At 37.8% G+C, this 20,619-nt stretch overlaps 1 protein-coding gene and 1 pseudogene across 1 annotated transcript in view; both read right to left on the bottom strand.

The window, feature by feature from the left end:
* The window catches only part of CNOT1 (CCR4-NOT transcription complex subunit 1), a 113,257-nt gene that overhangs the window by 41,457 nt on the left and 51,181 nt on the right, over positions 1–20,619 (bottom strand). The window contains 9 exon segments of the mRNA XM_027618770.2: positions 8,628–8,779; positions 8,953–9,075; positions 11,100–11,219; positions 13,983–14,008; positions 14,011–14,222; positions 16,114–16,241; positions 16,641–16,811; positions 19,478–19,588; positions 19,743–19,869. Of these exon segments, the coding sequence (XP_027474571.2) occupies positions 8,628–8,779; positions 8,953–9,075; positions 11,100–11,219; positions 13,983–14,008; positions 14,011–14,222; positions 16,114–16,241; positions 16,641–16,811; positions 19,478–19,588; positions 19,743–19,869 (1,170 nt within the window).
* On the bottom strand, positions 3,917–5,075 carry LOC113936001 (annotated as a pseudogene).

The following is a 20,619-nucleotide window of genomic DNA, read 5'->3' as shown; positions in this document are numbered from 1 at the left end:
GACATATGCCAGGCTTCTCCACTGAAATGTTACTACTTTCCCCCTTTGTTATTGTACAGTAGTTTGTGGGGAGACAGTCTGAAATTAGGTGACTGTCCTGCTCCTCAAACATTCTCTCACAACTTTTAACATCCACTAAAGTTTATAACTCCATCATAATTATTTCTGTATTAATTAAGTGGAAGAACTTTCCTTCTTTGGCATTTTACATGCATTATTTCATTAAATTCTTCAAGAAGATAGGTTCTTCTAATACATCAACAAAAGAAATTAGAACCTAGGGGCGCCTGGGTGGCTCAGTTGGTTAAGCGACTGCCTTCGGCTTAGGTCATGATCCCAGTGTCCTGGGATCGAACCGCATCGGGCTCCCTGCTGGGCAGGGGGTCTGCTTCTCCTTCTCCCTCTCCCTCTGCCACTCCCACCACTTGTGCTCTCCGTCAAATAAATGAAATCAAAAGAAAAAAGAGAAGAGAAGAGAAGAGAAAGAAGAAAGAAAGGAAGGAAGGAAGGAAGGAAGAAAAAGAAATTGGAACCTAGAGTTGGGTAAACTACTTCCTTACACATAAACACAAAACATTTTATCCAATTTCAATATGCCCTTAAATTTCCAGTATTTAATTCCAGATTATTTAATTCCAGATGGATTACAATATACAAATGTGAAAGGCAACACTCATAAACTTTAAATTTTAGAACATTAAGAACTTACAGAGCAGGGTTTCTCAACTGTTGCACTATCAGCACTAGGGACTGGATAATTCTTTGTTCTGGTAGGCTCTACTGTGGACTGTAAAATGTTTAACAGCAATCCTGGCCTTTACCTGCTAGATGCCAATAGCACACTTCTCTCTACTTGTAACAGTCAATAACAGTATCAACTGCCTCTGAGGGAGCAAAATATTCCCTGGTTGAGACACCCAGTTACAGGGATATGTGTGTGTACATTTTTTAAAAAGCACAGAAAAGCCAAATAAAATTCAAGATCTACATGGGAAAGGTTAAGAAACAGGACTGGAGAGGAAGACAAAGTTAGCTCCAAAAATGTTATGGTTTAAGCTACACAGCAGACTCACAGGTGTTTATTATGCTTCAGAACTTACAAAAAAAAAATACACAGTACACAAGCAAATGGTGGAGTAAAAAGACCTCCAAATATTCTCTCCTCCATAAAAGCAACTAGCAAAGTGACAAAAATTATCAGAATCAACTGTATCAGAACTCTGAAGACAAAAAGGCTTATAACAATCCAGAGGGTTTTTTTTTTTAAACAATCCAGAGTTTTTATTCCAGAAAGACTGGATCTTGGTAATAAAAGCAAGCTTTCTGGCATCTCAATTTGCTTTACTCCCATGCACCCTCTCCAGCTGGACAGCAACCTTGACAACTAATAGCCCACAGAGAGAAAACCAGCAGCCTGACAGCCACAGGACAGGGCTCAGAACTGGCTGGAAACATCTTCAAAGCCTCAGTCTTAGAGAGCTGTCATTATTTCAAGAGAGGTTCCCTGTGAGACCACAACAGCAAGATTATCTCTATCTGACCTAAGAGCTGGCCAAGCACAAACAGCCTTTTCCTCATGAGGTATTTGTTACATACATTTAAAGGTAATTGTTTTAATTTTCTGGCTGCCTGAGGTGAAGATAATAGTTTGAGCAAACAATAGGTTAACCAAAAAGCTTAAAAGGAACATTTGGGGAATAAGATTCCCATGGGTGAAACTGAGAACTCTCATTTTCCCAGGGAATCAAGCAGTCCTCGGACATGTGTAGAGCACTGCCAATACATGAATCTGCGGTATTCCCAAAAAAAGACTTGAAAAGGACCAAGCTCTCACCTCAAGCTGACATTCAGGCTAACGTGAAGGAAGTGAAGGCTAACAAGGAGTTGTCAAGTGATTGGCTTAGTGTTAAGATGTGCCCCAGTATGCACACAAAACCACAGGATTAAGAGTTAACTTAACCGATCCTGGCATTTAAGAAAATCACCCAAGTCTTAGCTGACCACAAGGCTACCCAAACATAGATGTCAGTGGCCTAACGGGACAAAAAAGAATACAGACACTACAGAAATAGTTCTGCACAGTCTCTAAACAAAAGAAAAAAAGCAACAAAACAAAAAATCAAGGTGATGGGGGGGAGAACCTGATTTCAAGAACTGCCGCATTATTTAAACTTACCAGTTTTCAACCACAAATTACAAGACATACAAAAAACACAATAAAGCATGGCCTGCGCACAGCAATAAAATGGTATCAACAGAAACTGTCCTGAGAAAAAGAGATGCTGGACTTCGTAGACAAAGACTTTAAATCAGCTATATCAGCTACATTCCGAAAACTGAAGTAAAGCATGTTAAAAAAAAAAACTACAAGAAAAACTTTAAAAAGATGCCCCTCAAGGGGCAGCTGGTTGGCTCAGTTGGTGGATCATACAACACCTGATCGCAGGGTTTTGAGTTTTAGCCCCCCATTGGTGTAGACATTGCTTAAAAATTAAAATGCTACATGGGGAGACGGGGACCTGGGTGGCTCAGTCAGATGGGCATCTAACTCTTACTTTCGGCTCAGGTCATGATCTCGGGTTGTGGGACTGACCCCTACACATCGGGCTCGACACAGAATCTGCTCGGGAGTCTCTCTCCCTATCCTTCTGCCCCTTCCCCAACTTGAACACACACACTCACTCTCTCTGAAATAAATAAATCTTAAAAAAAAAAAAGTTCCTCAAGATAGAGCATGTCAATAGAAATTATTATTTCTTGGGGCATCTGGCTCAGTTGGAAGAGTGTGCAACTCTTGATCTCAGGGTCATGGGTTTGAGCATTACAATGTGTATAGAAATTGCTTAAGTAAGTAATATTTTAAAAAAAGAATTTCTTTTAAAGTTGAAAAATGTAATAACTGGGGTGCCTAGGTGACTCAGCCAGTTAAGCGTCTGCCTTTGGCTCAGGTCATGATCCCAGGGTCCTGGGACCGAGCCCCAAATCGTGCTCCCTGCTCAGCAGCGGGGTCCCCCTCTCCCTCTGCTCTTCTCTTCCCCCCCAAATAAATAAAATCTTTAATAAAAAAGAAAGAAAAGAGAAAAGGAAAGGAAGGAAGGAAAAGAAAGGAAAAATGTAATAACTGACAATTTCACTACAGGTTCCCAAGAACAGATTCATGGAGGTAAAAAAGAACACATGAACTTGAAAATAGCTACGATTATCCAGCCTATAAAATTGAAAGAAAAAAATAAACTCAGAGACAGGTGGAACACTAGCAAATGTACCAACATATATAATGGGAGTCCCAGAGGGAGAGATGAGATGGAAAGGGGGCAAAAAGAGTATTTGTGGAAGTAACAGCTGAAAACTTCCTGAATGTGATGAAAACCATTAATCTACATTCCTAAGAAGCTGAACAAACTCCAAGTAATATAAACACAAAAAAAGTCCAAACCTAGAAACAACATAATCAAACTGTTGAAAGAAAAAAAGACAATGAGAGCAGCTTAATGGCAAGGAGGCAACTTAATGCATACAAGGGAGCCTCAAAAAAAAAAGGCCCTGGAATGGCATATTCAAAGAACTCTAAAGAATCCTATATTATAGAAACTATCCTCCAAATACAAAGGAGAAAGACAGTCCTAGTTAAACCAAAACTAAGGGAATTCATTCTTAAAAGACCCACCCTAACAAGAAATAAAGGGAATCCTTTAAGCTGAAACAAAGGACACTGCATAATACCCTGAGTTCATACGAAACAAGAGCACCAGAAAAGTGACAGAGATAAATATAAAACACGGTATGTTTTGTTGTTGTTGTTCTTGTTATTTCTATCTTTTTATCTCCTCCTTGATCTTTCTCTCTTTTGGCTTGATGAATAAGTTTATTATTGTCTTTAGCCGAAAAATCTTCATAGAAATTATGGTTTGGTTTATTAACTCTCAGTGGCTCGCTCCTGAGCTCTACAAAAGCTTGTGTTCTTTTGAGCTACCTCATCTTTCTTCAGGGCAAGAGACATTTTGGGACAGTTCCACCTTTCTTTGTAACTTCTTTCTTAGGTTTCTTCTCATAGACTGGATTCTCTCGTACAGCAGCATGAGAGTTCTTACATACCTTCTCTACCATGTTTAGAGTTACTTTGTTCCTTATGTATTGAGAGAATTTTCTTTTACTTTTTTAAGTAATCTCCACACCCAATGTGGGGCTTGAAATTATAGCCCCGAGGGCGCCTAGGTGGCTCAGATGGTTAAGCATCTGCTTTCGGCTCAGGTCATGATCCCAGAGTCCTGGGATCAAGTCCCACATCAGGCTCCCTGCTCCTTGGGAGCCTGCTTCTCCCTCTGCCTCTCTCTCTCTCATGAATAAATAAAATCTTAAAAAAAGAAAGAAAGAAATTATAGCTCTGAGATCAAGAGTCACATGCTCCACTGACTGAGCCAGCCAGGCAACCTGAGAATTGTTTCATGTAATTATCTTCATCTTCTTCCATTTGGTAATGCATATAATCTGCAACGTCATGATGTGCTTCTGCATTGAATCCCTTGCTTTCCAAATCATAACCAGGGAATTGTTTGGTACTATGACGGACAGACAAGCTTCCATCCACAGATCCCTTAAGGGCCACAAAAACTTTATTTCCAGTAGCAGCTCTGGACAGCTTTGCATCCAAATAGCAGGTGAAGACACCAGGTTAACCATCAAATGCTTTCCACATTGTATTCATCTCCAGTCACCTCCACCTGGCCTTCACAGATCTTGAAGTCTGCAGGCCAGCAGCAGGCCAGTACAATATGCTGTAGCGTAATTTGTCAGGTCCGCCTTCACACTATACTTTCGGAGTTCATGAGCATAAGCTGCAAAAATGGTTATCTTCTTCTATGCCGGCATAAGCAATATGACAAATGATATCTCTGTTGGTTACTTAAACTATCATTCTATATTTGGATGTGTTGCTTATTTTTATCCTAAATTACCAAGCGTTTCTGAGCATAGTAATCAGTTTTACCCTCTCGTCTTCCAACTTTTACTTGGTATCTCTTGAAGCAAGCCTTACTCTTGATAATTTTAACAAACTCCATCCTGCAGAACAGAGACCAGCGTCCACAGCTCGCCAGAGACCTATCTCCTACTTGAGTTAAAGGACAATTACTACACAAGATAATAATTATACCTTTTTTGATGGGAACACTATGTAGAGAGGTGTAATCTAACAATAGCAGCCCAATGAAGAGAAAGGGAACTCAGCTATATGAGTAAATTTTTGCTTTCTATTGACATTCAGTTGTTATTAATCAGAATTGTTTTTTTAAGATAAATGTTAATTTTAAAGGTTAACTACAAAGGGAAAAAAATAAAAGCATATATACAAAGTAACAAGGGAATTAAGATGATATACTACAAGGTATCTATTTAACAGTAAAGGAGGCAGTAACAGAGGAATGAAAGAACAAAACAGACATAAAATATTTCAGAAAAATATGAGGTGACATGAATAAATTACCTTATCAGTAATCACATTAAATACAAATACATTAAATACTCCAATTAAAAGAGATGGTCAAATGGATTTAAAAAAAATAATCCAACTGTATGTTGTCCAGAAGTGACTCACACTTTAGATTAAGACACCTGTAACTCAAGTTACAGGTGTCTTAATCTAAAGATGAAAAAAGATACCATGCAAACAGTAACAAAAAGAGAACTACATTGGCTCTACTAACATCAGACAAAATGTAGCCATTAAGAAATTAACAGGAACTAAGAAAAGCATTTTATAATAAAAAGGCCAATCCTTCTTACAGGAAGACATATAATAATCATAAGGATACATACCTTTAAAAACAGAGCCCCCAAACACATGAAGGGAAAACTGAAGGGAGAAATAGACAACTCAAAAATAGTTGGAGGCTTCTATACCCTACTTTCCATAACTGATAGTCAGCAATACTATATTATACACTTCAAAGTCACTAAGAGACAAGATCTTAATTGTACCCACCAGAAAAAAAGAAATGTTACGTGATATGACAGAGGTGTTAGCTGACACTACTGTAATAACTGTATACTGTAATATATAAATGTACCAAATCAACACATACACAAACTGACACGTCAATTATACCTCAATTTTAAAAAAATAACGGATAGAACCACAGAGCAGTTAAACAAGGAATAGAAGACTTCAACAACACTATAAAACCACCTAATCCTAAAAAACCTATACAGAACACTATACCCAACAGCAGACTATACACATCCTTCTCAAGGGCACATGGAAAATTCTCCAGGATAGATCACATTAGGCCATATGATAAGTCTCAATAAATTTCAAGAGATTATAAGATCATATAAAGCATGTTCTCCACTCACAACTGAATAAAAAGCAGTTAACAAAAGAAAAACTACATAATTCCCAAATATGTAGAAATTAAATAAAACATACTCTTATGGGTCAAAGGAAATTACAAAATACTTTCAGATGAAAACAAAAACACGTAATACCAAACTTAAAGCATTTCATGTGTGGAAATTCAAAGCCATAAACATCCCAATTAAACAAGAACAATCTCAAATAGAAAACCAAACTTTCCATCTTAGTAAGTTTTAAAAAATTCAAACTAAACTCAAAATAAGCTGAAATAAATGGAAAATAGAAAAACAATAAAGAAAAACAAAACCAAAAGTTGCTTCTTTGAAAAAGGTTAACAAAATTAACATACATTTAGCCACAATGACAAGAAAGGGGTGGTGAGGGAGGAAGGGAGATTCAAATTACTAAAATCAGGAACTGAAAGAGGATTTTACTACCAACCTTAGAGAAATGAGAAAAATAAGGATATAGTATAAAGGAACAAAATGGGCAAATTCCTAGAAAAAACACAAACTACCAAAACTTGATTGAAAAGAAAAATAAAGAAAATCTGCCTAGGGATATCTGGCTGGCTCAGTCGGTGGAGTCATAGGACTCCTGATCTCAGGGTTAAAAGTTAGAGTCCCATGTTGGGTGTACAGATCACTTAAAATTAAAAATCTCGGGGTGCCTGGGTGGCTCAGTTCGTTGAGCGTCTGCCTTCGGCTCAGGTCATGATCCCAGGGTCCTGGGATTGAGCCCCATGTTGGGCTCCTGGCTCAGCGGGGAGCCTGCTTCTCCCTCTCCCTCTGCCTCTCCCCCTGCCTCTCCCCGCCTCTCCCCCTGTTCATGCTCTCTGCTGTGTCGCAAATGAATTAAAAAAAAAAATCTTAAAAAAAGAAAATCTGCCTAGATCTGTAACAAGATACTGAATCTGTAATTAAAACCTGCCCACAAGAAAAAGCTCAGGACCAGATGGCACTGCTTATTAACTCTACGGAACGTTTTAAGAATTGACACCAATCTTTCTAAGGAAAATTAGAAGAGGAAAGGGAAAGAACACTTATCAATTCACTGTATGAAGCCCTTATTACCCTGATAATCAAAACCAGACAAAAAGAACACAAGAACAATATCCCTTAGGAATGCAGACACAAAAATCCGCATAACGTAACTGCTTTCAGACTATTAAAGACAATATAAATACTAGCAAAATGAATTCAGCAACATATAAAAAGTAGTATACACAAAGACCAAGTGAATGCAAGATTTAACATCCGAATTTGACTTAATATACATAAACAAAATAAACAAAAACCACACGATCACCTCAAGTGATACACACAAAACATTTGACAAAATACTTTCATGATAAAATGTACAACTAACTAGATGAAAGGTAAGGAAACCTCAACCTGAAGGGTATCTATGGAAACCCACAGCTAACACCACACTTACTGGTGAAACACTAGGTACCTTTCTTCTAAATTCAAGAACAAAACAAGAACGTCTGCTCTGGCCATTTCTATCCAACATCAGACTGCAGGTTCACACTAGAGAAAATAAGCAAAAAAGGATGGGAAGGAAAAAATATAACTATTCACACATGACCTGACTTGTACAAAAAAAACAATAAATGCAACAAAAGAAGCTTAAGACTTGTACACTGAAAAGGACAAAACATCACTGAAAGAAATTAAAGACCTAAATAGACCTTAATATTTTCAGACGGCAATATTCCCCACAATGATGTAAAGATTTAACGTAATTCCAGTAGGCTTCTTCACAACTTTGCAAGAAATCATCTGGGAATATAACCGACCCAGAACCGCCAAAACAATCTTGAAAAAGAAGGAAGCTGGAGGATTCATATTTCCTAATTTCAAAACTCACTGAGAAGCTACAGTATCAAGACGCTGTGGTCCTGGCAAGGATCAACATGTACAGATCAACACAACAGAACTAAGAATCCAGAAATAAAACTCACACATTATGGGCAACTCATTTTTCAGAAGACAATTCAAAAGAGAGAGACCGGTCTTCTCAACAAATGGTGTTGGGACAACTGAACATCCATATGCAAAACAATGAATCTGAACCTCACCTTACATCATATACAAAAAAAAATCAACTTAAATGGATCTAATATGTATTTTTAGTATTTTTGGATTTAAAAACCATTGGATTATCTAAGCTGCTGTCACTTTTAATCATTCAACCCCTCTTTCCCCAAACAATTTATTCAAATAATCCAAATCCAATACTAAATAGTCCTATTTAAGCATGCTCTTCTTACCCTGCACAAGCTTGTAAACAGGCCAACATTGTCGCCAGAGTTTCTGGAGGAAGTTGAGCACTTTTGGGCTGATCTTTCTCTGGAGCAAGTCCACCCAAAATCGAAGGGCACCGTCTCTTTAAAAAAGTCATACATGCCTGGATAAAAGGCTCCTGGAAAACAGTAAATCTTTCGGTTCATTTGAAATTGATCTTAACTGCTTTCAGACTTTAAAGACTATTAAAGACAATATAAAATCCATAAAATATCTTCATTGCCATTGTTTCTTTGGCTATTTTAGCCATCAAAATTTTAAAGCAGTAATAAATGGACAAATCCTGCTTACTCCATGCTCTCGAATTTTATCTGTGAGCCACTTGTCAAGTTTGAGGTATTCACGACGTGAAGCAAGTGCAGCAAGGTCAATAACAAAGGCAAATGGAGTACCATTTAGCAGCATTGACAAGGCCTAAAACAAAAGAATATCAGAAAGTCAGAGTGTCTGGGTGGCTCAGCCGGTTAAGCCTTCTGATTCTTGATTTTGGCTCAGGTCATGATCTCAGGGCTGTAGATCAAGCCCGACAGCATGCTCCCCATTCAGCAGGGAGTCAGTCTACTTGAGATTCTGTCTATCCCTCTCCTGCTACCCCATCCTGCCGCCCCCGCAACATGCATGCACCCTCTCTTAATCTTTTTTTTTAATAAATCTTAAAAAAAACAAACCTGTAAGTCAAGCAATTAAGTATCTTTCTCACACTCTGTTCTATTCTGTTCCCTGATTTTATTTTCACAATCAAGTCTAAATAAAACATATTGCTAATATTTTCTTGGTCATAATTTTTTAAATAGCTTAGCTTAATTCATTGGTGATATTAGTTTTTACTTAAAACAAGATCACATTTCAAAGATGGATGGACACATGACTTTTACCCTGTGCTTCTTAAAATAATTAGACAAAATCAGAGCAAGACACAATGCATAAATAAGGATCAATACTCCATTAAAAAAAAAAAAACCCTAAACTCAGACTTACTCCAACCTAAGCACAACTTCAACACCAGTACTATGCACCTACTGGTCAAAGACATCAAGTCAGACTATTTGTCAAAAGATTCCGTTAATGCTAATGACACCTGCAAAAGGGGTGAAACCCAACCAGTTTCTCCACAAATTATATCTAACATATTACATGAAGTCACTTATCACACTTGCTTTAAAATAGCCTTGTGGGGCGCCTGGGTGTCTCAGTTGGTTAAGCGACTGCCTTCGGCTCGGGTCATGATCCTGGAGTCCGGGGATCGAGTCCCCCATCAGGCTCCCTGCTCGGTGGGGAGTCTGCTTCTCCCTCTGACCCTCCCCCCTCTCATGCTCTATCTCATTCTCTCTCTCAAATAAATAAATAAAATCTTTAAAAAAATAAATAAATAAAATAGCCTTGTTGGGGGCGCCTGGGTGGGCTCAGTCGGTTAAGCGGTTGCCTTCAGCTCAGGTCATGATCCCAGGGTTCTGGGATTGAGCCCAGCATCCTGCTCCTTGCTCAGCGGGGAGCCTGCTTCTCCCCGGCCTGCCATTCTCCCTGCTTGTGCTTGCTTTCTCTGTCTCTGGGTGTCAAATAAAATCTTTAAAAAATAAATAAATAGGGGGGTAGGGTGGATGGGTTAGCCTGGTGATGGGTATTAAAGAGGGCACATTGTGCATGGAGCACTGGGTGCTATACGCAAACAATGAATCATGGAACACTACATCAAAAACTAATGATGTAATGTATGGTGATTAACATAATAATTTTAAAAATAAAATAAAATTAAATAAATAAATAAATAAAATATCCTTGCAACTATCATAGAAGACCAAACAAAATTCAATCAAATGTACTGAGAATTGAAAACATTTTTTACCTTTTTTTAAAAGATTTTATTTATTTGAGAAAGAGCAAGAGAGGTGCACAAGCTGGGGGGGTGGGGGGGGCAGACAGAGAGGGAGAAGCAGACACCCGCTCAGCAGGGAGACCAACCCAGGGCCTGATCCAAGACCCCAAGACCATGACCTGAGCCAAAGGCAGATGCTTAACCAACTGAGCCACAAAGGCACCCCCATTTCTTACCTTTCTAAAACCACTCTCCTTCCAATCCCTTTGTACTTACAAGGCAAATTGTAAATCTCAACATAATCTAGCGAATAGTTCATTACATTTGAATTATCCGCATCTATATTACATGAAAAATGTTTTCTGGGGCACCTGGGTGGCGCAGTCAGTTAAGCACCAAATTTGATTTTGGCTCAGGTCATGATCTCAGGGTCATAAAATCAAGCCCCGTGTCAGGCTCCACACTCAGTGAGAAGTCAGCCTGAGTTTTTCTCTCCCTCTGCCACACCCCACCTGCCCTGCCCTGCGCTTGCTCGCACTCTTTCTCTCCAAAACAAATCGTTTGAAAAAAAAGTTTTCCTTTCTCATGAATAAATAAAAGTGTTAGCTTTTCCCTCCAAGCTCACCTTCAAGTCCTGGGCCACATCAAGTATTCGCGACAATTTGGCCTGGTCATACTGCTCCCCTCGCATGTACCATTCTGCCATTGCATGCATGATAAGTTGGCGGATTGAGGGAGACTGTCCCTAAGAAAAGAAAAACGGGGGTTATATATCAATACTGCAAACATTTTCATAGGCACTACTGCAAATGCCCAGCTAATTTAACCTGTTACATATATGTAAAATTGAAGTGTACCCATACAGACATTAAGTTCAATCCTCAAGCAGTGATTGCAGGGACATTCTCTGTAGGAAAGTCAAGTTACTTCCACATCTTCCAAATGAAAGCCTGTCCCTAAACCATGGGTCATATAGTCATTCAGTGTATGTATTTGTCCTATAAGACATCTGCCAATATATTTTCAAACAGAACAGAATACGATATGAACATGAGGATACATCAAATTTGTATAATTTCCTTATTATTAAACTATAAAATTACTGGTCTATAAATGTTTAAAATTGGTTTAAGGTAATTTCTCATGTTGCACAGTGTAGTATTCTATCAGTATTTCTAAGAATGGTACTTGTACATTCTACATTTAGCTTTTTCACAAATGTGAAACGTTCATTTTTCTGTAATTATCCTATTTCCTTTATTTCCAGAAAACAGCCTGGCTTTGAGGCCTGATCTAAAGGCTTGCAGCTGAATGACAGAAATAAACAGTTGGAATTTAGTGAATAGTTCTCATAGAAGCAATGGCAAGGCAACTGCTATCACTGAACCTAAATCACTTTCCAGTTACTGTCCTAGAGTGACAGAAGATCCAAATGAAAGAAGTATTCAACAAGGAGTACGGAGATGCTCCTTTTGGCCTGCCCTTTGTACCGCATAGCTGTGGTGATAAAGACCTGAAAATATCCGGGCTACAAAGCTTCTGGATAAATGCTTGTTAAACATTCTGTTAAGTTTACCACGTAATTTGAGTCTCTAGAAATGGAGGACTGACTAAATAGCACAGAACTGAAGCTAACATTTTTCATTTATAAATCAGAGTCATGGGGGGCCTGGGTGGCTCAGTCGTTAAGCGCCTGCCTTTGGCTCAAGTCATGATCCCAGAGTCCTGGGATCGAGACCCACATCGGGCTCCCTGCTCCTCCCTCTCCCCCCCTGCTGTGTTCCCTCTCCCGTCGTGTTTCTGTCAAATAAATAAATAAAAACTTTTAAGTAAAAATTCTGGGTCAATCTGAGCAAAGAGAGACTTTATGCTAATTTAAATGATATTTTTAAAATTTCAATCTCATGTTGTGCATAAATACAACTGATTCGTACATAGTAATCTTGCATTCTGCAAATCTTGCTACATTCCCCTGAATTTTCTTTGTAGATAATCATGCCATCAGTCAATCAAAACAGTTTTAAATCTCTCTTTCCAGGAGCACCTGGGTGGCTCAGTCGTTAAGCGTCTGCCTTCAGCTCAGGTCATGATCCCAGGGTCCTGGGATCGAGCCCCGCGTCAGGCTCCCTGCTCAGCGGGAAGCCTGCTTCTCCCTCTCCCACTCCCCCTGCTTGTGTTCCCTCTCTCGCTGTGTCTCTGTCAAATAAATAAAATCTTTAAAAAATATATATATATATGTATCAGAATCTTAACAAAACTTTTAAAGTGCCTGTATAAAACTACTGAAAATAAAAATGATTAAAGAAAAAAAATAGCCAAAAAAGGTACCTGAAGGGAGCCTGGGTGGCTCAGTTGGTTTAAGCATCTGACTCTTGGTTTCAGCTCAGGTAAACAATCTCACGGTCATGAGACTGAGCTCTGTGAGACTGAGCCCTGTGTCGGGCTCCACGCTCAGTGGGGAGTCTGCTTGGAGACTGTCTCCCTCTGCTCCTTCCCCTACTCTCTCCCAATTAAACAAATAAATCTTTAAAAAAGCGTGGGCACCTGATGTAAAGTGCTTGATAACTGCTTTTTCTAAAGCTTCTGCATTTGTCATTATTAAAAAATACAATAGGCCGGGGCACCTGGGTGGCTCAGTTGGTTAAGCGACTGCCTTCAGCTCAGGTCATGATCCTAGAATCTGGGGATCGAGTCCTGCATCTGGCTCCCTGCCGTGCGGGGAGTATGCTTCTCCCTCTGACCCTCCCCCCTCTCACGCTATCTCATTCTCTCTCAAATAAATAAAATCTTTAAAAAAAAAAATACAACAGGCCATTAGGGGAAAAAATTCAATGCACAAATATATATATATATGTATATGTGTGTGTGCATATATATATATACATTAAAGATTTTATTTATTTGATAGAGACACACAGAGAGAGAGGGAACACAAGCAGAGGGAGTGGGAGTGGCAGAAGCAGGCTTCCCGCAGAGCAGGGTGGGATCATGACCTGAGCTGAAGACAGACACTTAGCAACTGAGCCACCCAAGCGCCCCCACAAAAAAATATTTACAGGTTAAATAAATTCTACAAACTTAGGGAGGGAAAGCACAGGGCTTAAAAGGCATTTCAGTAGAAACAAAATTTAGATGCTGGGTATGGATAAAAGAGAAAATAATGTCAATTAAATTGATTTATAATCTTCCCCCATTTACTGTTAAAAAGTGACATGAGTACCTTTTGGTTCCATGATAAATAATTAAGTTCCTTACTGTTATCAAAAGCATACTACTGGTGCCCTAGTAGTACAGAGCTTTCATAATACTGAATTATTTATTATTTTTTTGCCTCTTCCCTCTTTTTCTTTGAAGTTTTAGACTTTAACATTCACATGATACTAAAAAGATAAAATAAGCTTTATGGAAGTGCCACTTTTCTCAAGTGTCATAATTGAAGACTGACAATTTAGTTGAACATCCTCCAAAGAATGTCAGTTACTAAGAGAAAAAAATGTTCATGTCTTACCTGCCCATGCCATGCATAGTGCAAATAATAGCAGAGTTAGGATGGTTTCCGAGGAAAATTGGCATCAGAGTGGAGATGAGCTCATGGCGCAAGGTGTGCCAAGAGGTGTTGATTTGTAGTAAGGCCAATACCAGCATGTCTGGACAGTGTTTAATAGGGAAGCTGAAGAGCTGTTTGACTTGTTCATATTGCCCCACCTCTGCAAGCCTCAGCAGAGATTCAATCAAATCCAAGCTCTTCCTAACAAGAATGGAAATAAGATACTCTGTCAATGAAAACCTAAATATACAAAAATCTATTTTCCAAATAAGTGATACCAGCTATCACAATAAAACTGAGTTGTCAATTTGAAAAATGTTTAAATTAGGGGTGTTCATATCAAAATTATATGCTGCTATACTTTCAGACTAATTTCAAAGGCAGTTCAAAGTTGACAGTAAGTGATGAAAGAGGGGACACCACAGACCACTTTTATAATCATGGATCCTCCTTACCAAGGAGAGATCATCAAAGATTTTTGTGACTGGTATAAAAAATAGAAACACCATCACAGACTTTATTTAGGAATGGTCAAAAATCCAAAATATAAACATAGACCTAATTTATACACACAAAAAAATTCTACACAAAAATGTAGCCTGAACACTTACTTTGGTAATGCCAAGGTCTACGTTAAGTGCTTCCTGATTTCAAGCAAGTTCAGAAGTCCACAACATCCCCTATGCATTATTCTTGTCCCAATAAGCTGAATGTGGTTGACTTTAATCAAATCTCAAGAACTTACTCTACCCTTAGTCCATGAAAACTATGGGGACAGAGATCAAATTAAATGCCATGAGGAAACATATACCCCATACCACGGGGTAGTTTAAAGGATAAAAGATCCTATTATTTTATCAAATCAATGGCAAAAATTGTATTTCAAAAAAGAGAATGAGAAAAGGAAGATTTACAGAATAAAAGAAACTATGTGAACCCTGTCTGGACTCTTCATCATACAAACTGTTAGACATTTTTGAGACAAACTTGAATGTACAGCTATGTTAAGGAATTGTTAAATGTGCTATGACATTTCAATTTTATAAAAGAAAATACTGCTATATACATTAGACTTGACAGGAGGGGAAAAAATATCAACCAACTTGCATATCCAATGTTGCTAGCACCTGCAAAAAGGACGAACTTTAGAACTAACTACTGCGTGGGAGTCAAACTTTCAGAACAGGGATCAGCAAACTACATCCACAGGACCAATCCTACCTACTGCCTGTTTCAGTAAATGTTTTGTTGAAAGAACTATACCCATATTTATATTGTGCAACAACAGTTAAGCAGTTGCTACAGAGACCATCTGGCCAGAGAAGCCAGATATTAACTAACCCGTTACAGGAGATTTACCATCTCTTGCTTTAGAAGATCTGGCAATATCTAAAGGGCTTTAAATTGCCCTAAAAATCCAACCCACAGCCCCCAAAATTCAATCATCTGTTCCGTGTTGGAAAAGGGCCTCAGAAAACCAGTTAGAAAAAAAGAAAAAAGTAGTTACCTTTGGGGAGCAATCCAGCCCATGTTACTCCCTCCCGTGCGCGTGCACACGCATGCTATGTGTGTCTGTGTGTGTCAACAGTAATGGAAATACTTTCACCATCCTTACCTCACATTCCTATAGAGAAGTGACTTGAGTTCCAGGAGAAACGTACTGGGCCAGAGTCAGATTCTCCCTCAGAAATTAGGAATTGGAACTCAAATAAACTAGGTAATTTAGCTGAACAGATTAGAACTGATGGGTTGGCCATCTTGAGCTACTTACAAAGAAAAGAGAGCAAGCGTATCTGTAGACATAAGAAAAGGATCTAAACTATGGGAGAAGTAAAAACCTCCTTCCAACATTTGACAGTTCAGAGAATACCCACTGGCAGACCTTAGGAAAAACGTTAACTATCTAGTGATAAGGAAACTAAAAATAGACTTTTACCCAGCAACATCCTTCTATAAAAATTTAGTTTAAGAAGGCTCACTAAAAATACCGTTTCAGTAAAATCTTTTAACTATGTAGTTGCTCGCTATTAATTTTGTATTGCAAAAAAAGCAAAAGTAACCCTTGCAAGAAAAGCTACAGGAGAGTCTTTACCATGTGGCAATTTCTCGATTGTCATCCTCTGGTGGTGCTTTGAGAATATCAGTGGCAACCGTATGACAGGGATAGTCAGCAAAACAGAAGATCTCTGGATTTATAAGGGAATGCTGAATGAAGGAGAGCTGAGACAAGAGAAAAAAGTCCTTACTACCATAAATGACTGCAAATGCTATAAAAATCAAACATTTTCATTAGGCTAATCTCAATCTTGTAAGAATGACAAATTCTGTTTTAAATCTTAATTATGTGCTCTTCAAAACCACAGACAATTCAAACACATGAAAGGTATGAGATAAAATGGTCTTGGAGACACACAGTTCGGAAAATGGTTTGCTATACTTTGACTCTTACTGTACTAAACTATGATGATATTCTTTTCAAAATACTGATGGTCTGTACTACTCTGCACTGTCCAAAACAAATTCTATGTTAAAAGAATACTTTAATCAATGGATAGATGGCACTATATAAGAAATGTCATTATTTGCTTCCCCTTCTACAGTTAAACACCATTCACTTACCTGGCCTTCTGCATGTTTCCAGGGTCTATATATGAGGTCTACTGGGAACACTTCCATACCTAGACCCCTCTGAATGCCATAAACCACATTATGAAGTCCTTTACTATCACGAATTTGAAATCCAGGATGGTCCAGTTCATAAGTTACTTCCTTGAAATTCAAACTCGGGTTCTGAAACAGGAAAACATTTCAAAATCTAATAAAAATTGTACACATTTCTATGCTTTATCCAAAGAGCCAAACTAAATCTGAAATTAAAATGTTCTAATTATAAACTCAAAATAATCATAGTCTGGAATTTCTAGAGACTAAAAAAGTAATTCTTAATATTTAAAATAAACTGGTTCTACTAGCAAGGCACCCCAACCTTTTAGTTCATGACATACTTCTGGCCATGGGAGTGTATAATGTGGAACTCTCTCGTCCATACTTAGTCCAACAATCCATCCCATCCCAGTTTGGTAAAACTCTTCAATTAGTGCCTCTTTGTTTTTACACCAATATTCTACTAACTTGGAACAAAGTTGCAAAGATAAATCAATTATTCCAAATACCTTTCTGATCTGATTTATTGAGAGAGAGATAGAGAACACATGCACTCGCGTGTGGGGGAAGGGCAGGGAGGGGGGAGAGAGAATCTCAAGCAGACTCCATGCTGAGCACAGAGCCTGACATAGAGCTCCATCTCACAAACCCGAGATCACGATGGGAGTCAAAATCAAGTCAGACACTTAATACGCTGAGCCACCCAGGCACCCCCAAATACCATTCTTAATTACCTAAAGATCTCCCCTACAAAGTATACCAATTGTATGCATCAGGAAAAGTGGTCTAAATTCTTCATGTCAAAATGAAAATTCCATTAAAAAAATGTTCTATGAAAAGGTATTCAAAAAAGCAGTATGAGATTCCTTAAGAAAACATAAAGCAAAGGAAACAAGTTTATAGAATATAATTTACCAAACCCTGCACAAAGTACTAAAGTTTATTTTATGCTTGAAAAGAAAAAGGCTTTCCACACTATATACTTAAAACTCCCTTTTTTTTTTTAAGATTTTACTTATTTATTGGACAGAGAGAGTGAGCATAAGCAAGGGGAACAGCAGGCAGAGGGAGAGGGAGAAGCAGGCTTCCAGCTGAGCAGGGAGCCCGACGCGGGGCTTGATCCCACGACCCCGGGATCATGACCCAAGCCGAAGACAGATGATTAACGACTGAGCCACCCAGGCGTCCCTGTACTTAAAATTCCTCAAAGCATCATGGACAGTTTAGTTTTGCTCTAAGGTGACTCCTTGCAAGCCATGAACACATTAATGCTTGCTTCACAAAGCAAGGGTACAAAGAACAAACTTCAAAAGAAGTATTCACTCTAAGGTAACAACATTCAGAAAGTAAGTTTTCTTTTTCTTTCTAAAATTTGTTTTAAGGACTGACTGTAACAGAACAGAACCAATAACGTACTATTAAATAGCATTATCATAGAGACGAATTTAGTAAATCCACAGGTAAGTTTGCTAAGACTGTAAGAATCCCCTGTGGTCTCTTCCTCTCATCTTTGGTGGGCAATGGAGAAACAAATTGTTCAGCCAAAATCAAACTGTTTTCTGCTCCCTGCCTACAAAAAAATGTACAGAAAACTCTAATATATGAGAAGAAAATGAAGGAAGGAAGAAAAGAGGTTACTAACTCAATTGTTCAAACTCACAGTGCAGGCTCTCAGTTTTATAGCCTTTTGCACTCTCTGAAAACAGAAAATAGGTTGAGGTAACATGAAATACTGTTCTTGTCTGCAATTTTTAAAAAGATTATTTTCAGTAAGGCAATAAAGTACAATGATGGAACTACTAAGTGAAGAGGGCGTATTTTTACTTTTGCATGACCACCACAAGATAAAATCAAAACATTAAGTGGTATCCATACGTAATGAAACTTTATTTCCCATTTCCAAATTTTCTGCCAAGATCAAGTATTATTTTTGCCTATTAATAAAGGAGAATAAATTTTGAATACTATAAATCCATCCACTATCAAGAAAAATTTAAAAACCCGTGATGTAGTTAATAAGAATGTCATATAGACAACTGTAACCCAATTATACCTATAAATTACAAACACAGAAAACTAAAAATGAGAATTAGGATAAATGTCCTGACACCTTACAAAGAGTATTATTGTATACATATATATACATAGTCTTCAAAGTTGCATTTTGTTCCTTGCCATTTTATGGATGAGACTGAAGATATTACATATATCCTGAATCCACTATTCTCCCACTGACTACACTTTATCACTCCCTTTTAAATTCTCAAGGTTTCATTCCTATATGTTTTATTTAAGCATTTTAACATTTTAGGAGAGGTACTTTGTTTATCTGGGGGCAAATTATTTAGTTTGTGGATATTTCAGAAGTGGAAGTAGTAAGAAGTATGCATTTTATTATCCTTATCCACCATAAACAAGATAGCAGAATTTTTGTTGCACTTTCCATAAAATATTCAGAAGGCCTTTCTCAATAATTCTTTAAAAAATCATTACTGCGCACTAAATTTGTTCCTCCAAAATAACGACACACCAGGATTCCACCAAATCACCTCAGCAGTGCCACTCAGAATTGTACAGCAACAACTCCTAATGAACAAAACTGGTATTTGATTATGAACTGTCTCCAGAACATAATCACCTTGTAAAGTTCATTATTTTAGAGCCAATGAAGTCGGGAACCCCAAAACATTGCTGCTCTCATTCAGCTGAGCATTCTATTTATTAAAATTTGCTTTCTTCAGGCTCTATCGTATTAACATCATGAATATAAAATCACGATTCCATGTACTCACCAGTTCCTTGAGAACATCAATCAAGACTTCTACATTCCATGTGTGTGCCTGTGCTCCATCACTTTTATCTTTTCCGTCACTCCAGATCCCACTGCCAGGAGCAGAGATACTCTGTACAAGGAAAATTTGAATTAAACAAACCCAAATACTTAATGTGTTCAGCTATGGTTGGTAGATCAATCAATCATACTGTAATTTAATAAATAAAATAAAGGAGGTCCAAGATATTAATTCACATTGTAAAATAGCTGATTTCTATATTTACCTGTAATGGAATTCCATCTGTCAATCCTGAATGAGTTCGAGCCATCATCCCCAAAACCCTGGCAACCTGGGCAGCTGTGACCTCCCGAACACCAAACTGCATGATTATATTGCGACATTCTTCAATACTGAAACAGAAATTAAACCTCAGGAAAACGCTACCACCTTCAATACCAAGGTTAAATCCTTCGATTTTTACTAATATAAGCTTCATTCCATGTTATTTTATATAGCTAGGAATATAAAAAGAACCTACTTAACTAAGAATATGGGAAAACTTTTCCTTTTCACTGTATCTATATAAGATGGATATTAACCTAATCACTTATGGCAATCACTTCATAATATATATAAATCAAACCATATATATAAATCAAACCATCATGCTATATGCTTGAACTTGTACAGTGATGCATATCAATTATTGCTCAATAAAACTAGAGGAAAAAAAGAAAATGGAAAAAGTTTAGAAGATCAATGGAAGAAAATTCGGCCAAGAGTAATGATTATCTTTCACAAAAACAAAATTAAATTCCTCCATCCTCAATATGAATCAAAATTAAAATACTGATACTTAGGGTACCTAGGAGGCTGAGTTGGTTAAATATCGACGCCTGATTTAGGCTCACGACATGATCTCAAAGTCATGACACAGAGCCCAGTGTGGAAATTAAGATTCTCTCTCTCCCTCTCCCTCTGACCCTCCTCCACCCACTTATACATATATATATATATATTTTTTAAAATAAAATGAAATGCTGATACTAAAGGTGAGTTTGATTATTCTGATATGTACAAAGCCTTGAAATGTATCCTAACTCTTCTACTTTGCTCCGTGAAAGTTTAACTAAACAAAGTTTTATGCCAGGCACATATTC

This window comes from Zalophus californianus, chromosome 17 (genome assembly GCF_009762305.2).
Source record: "Zalophus californianus isolate mZalCal1 chromosome 17, mZalCal1.pri.v2, whole genome shotgun sequence".
Classification (NCBI taxonomy): domain Eukaryota; kingdom Metazoa; phylum Chordata; class Mammalia; order Carnivora; family Otariidae; genus Zalophus; species Zalophus californianus.
This window is presented reverse-complemented; position numbering and strand designations above follow the sequence as displayed.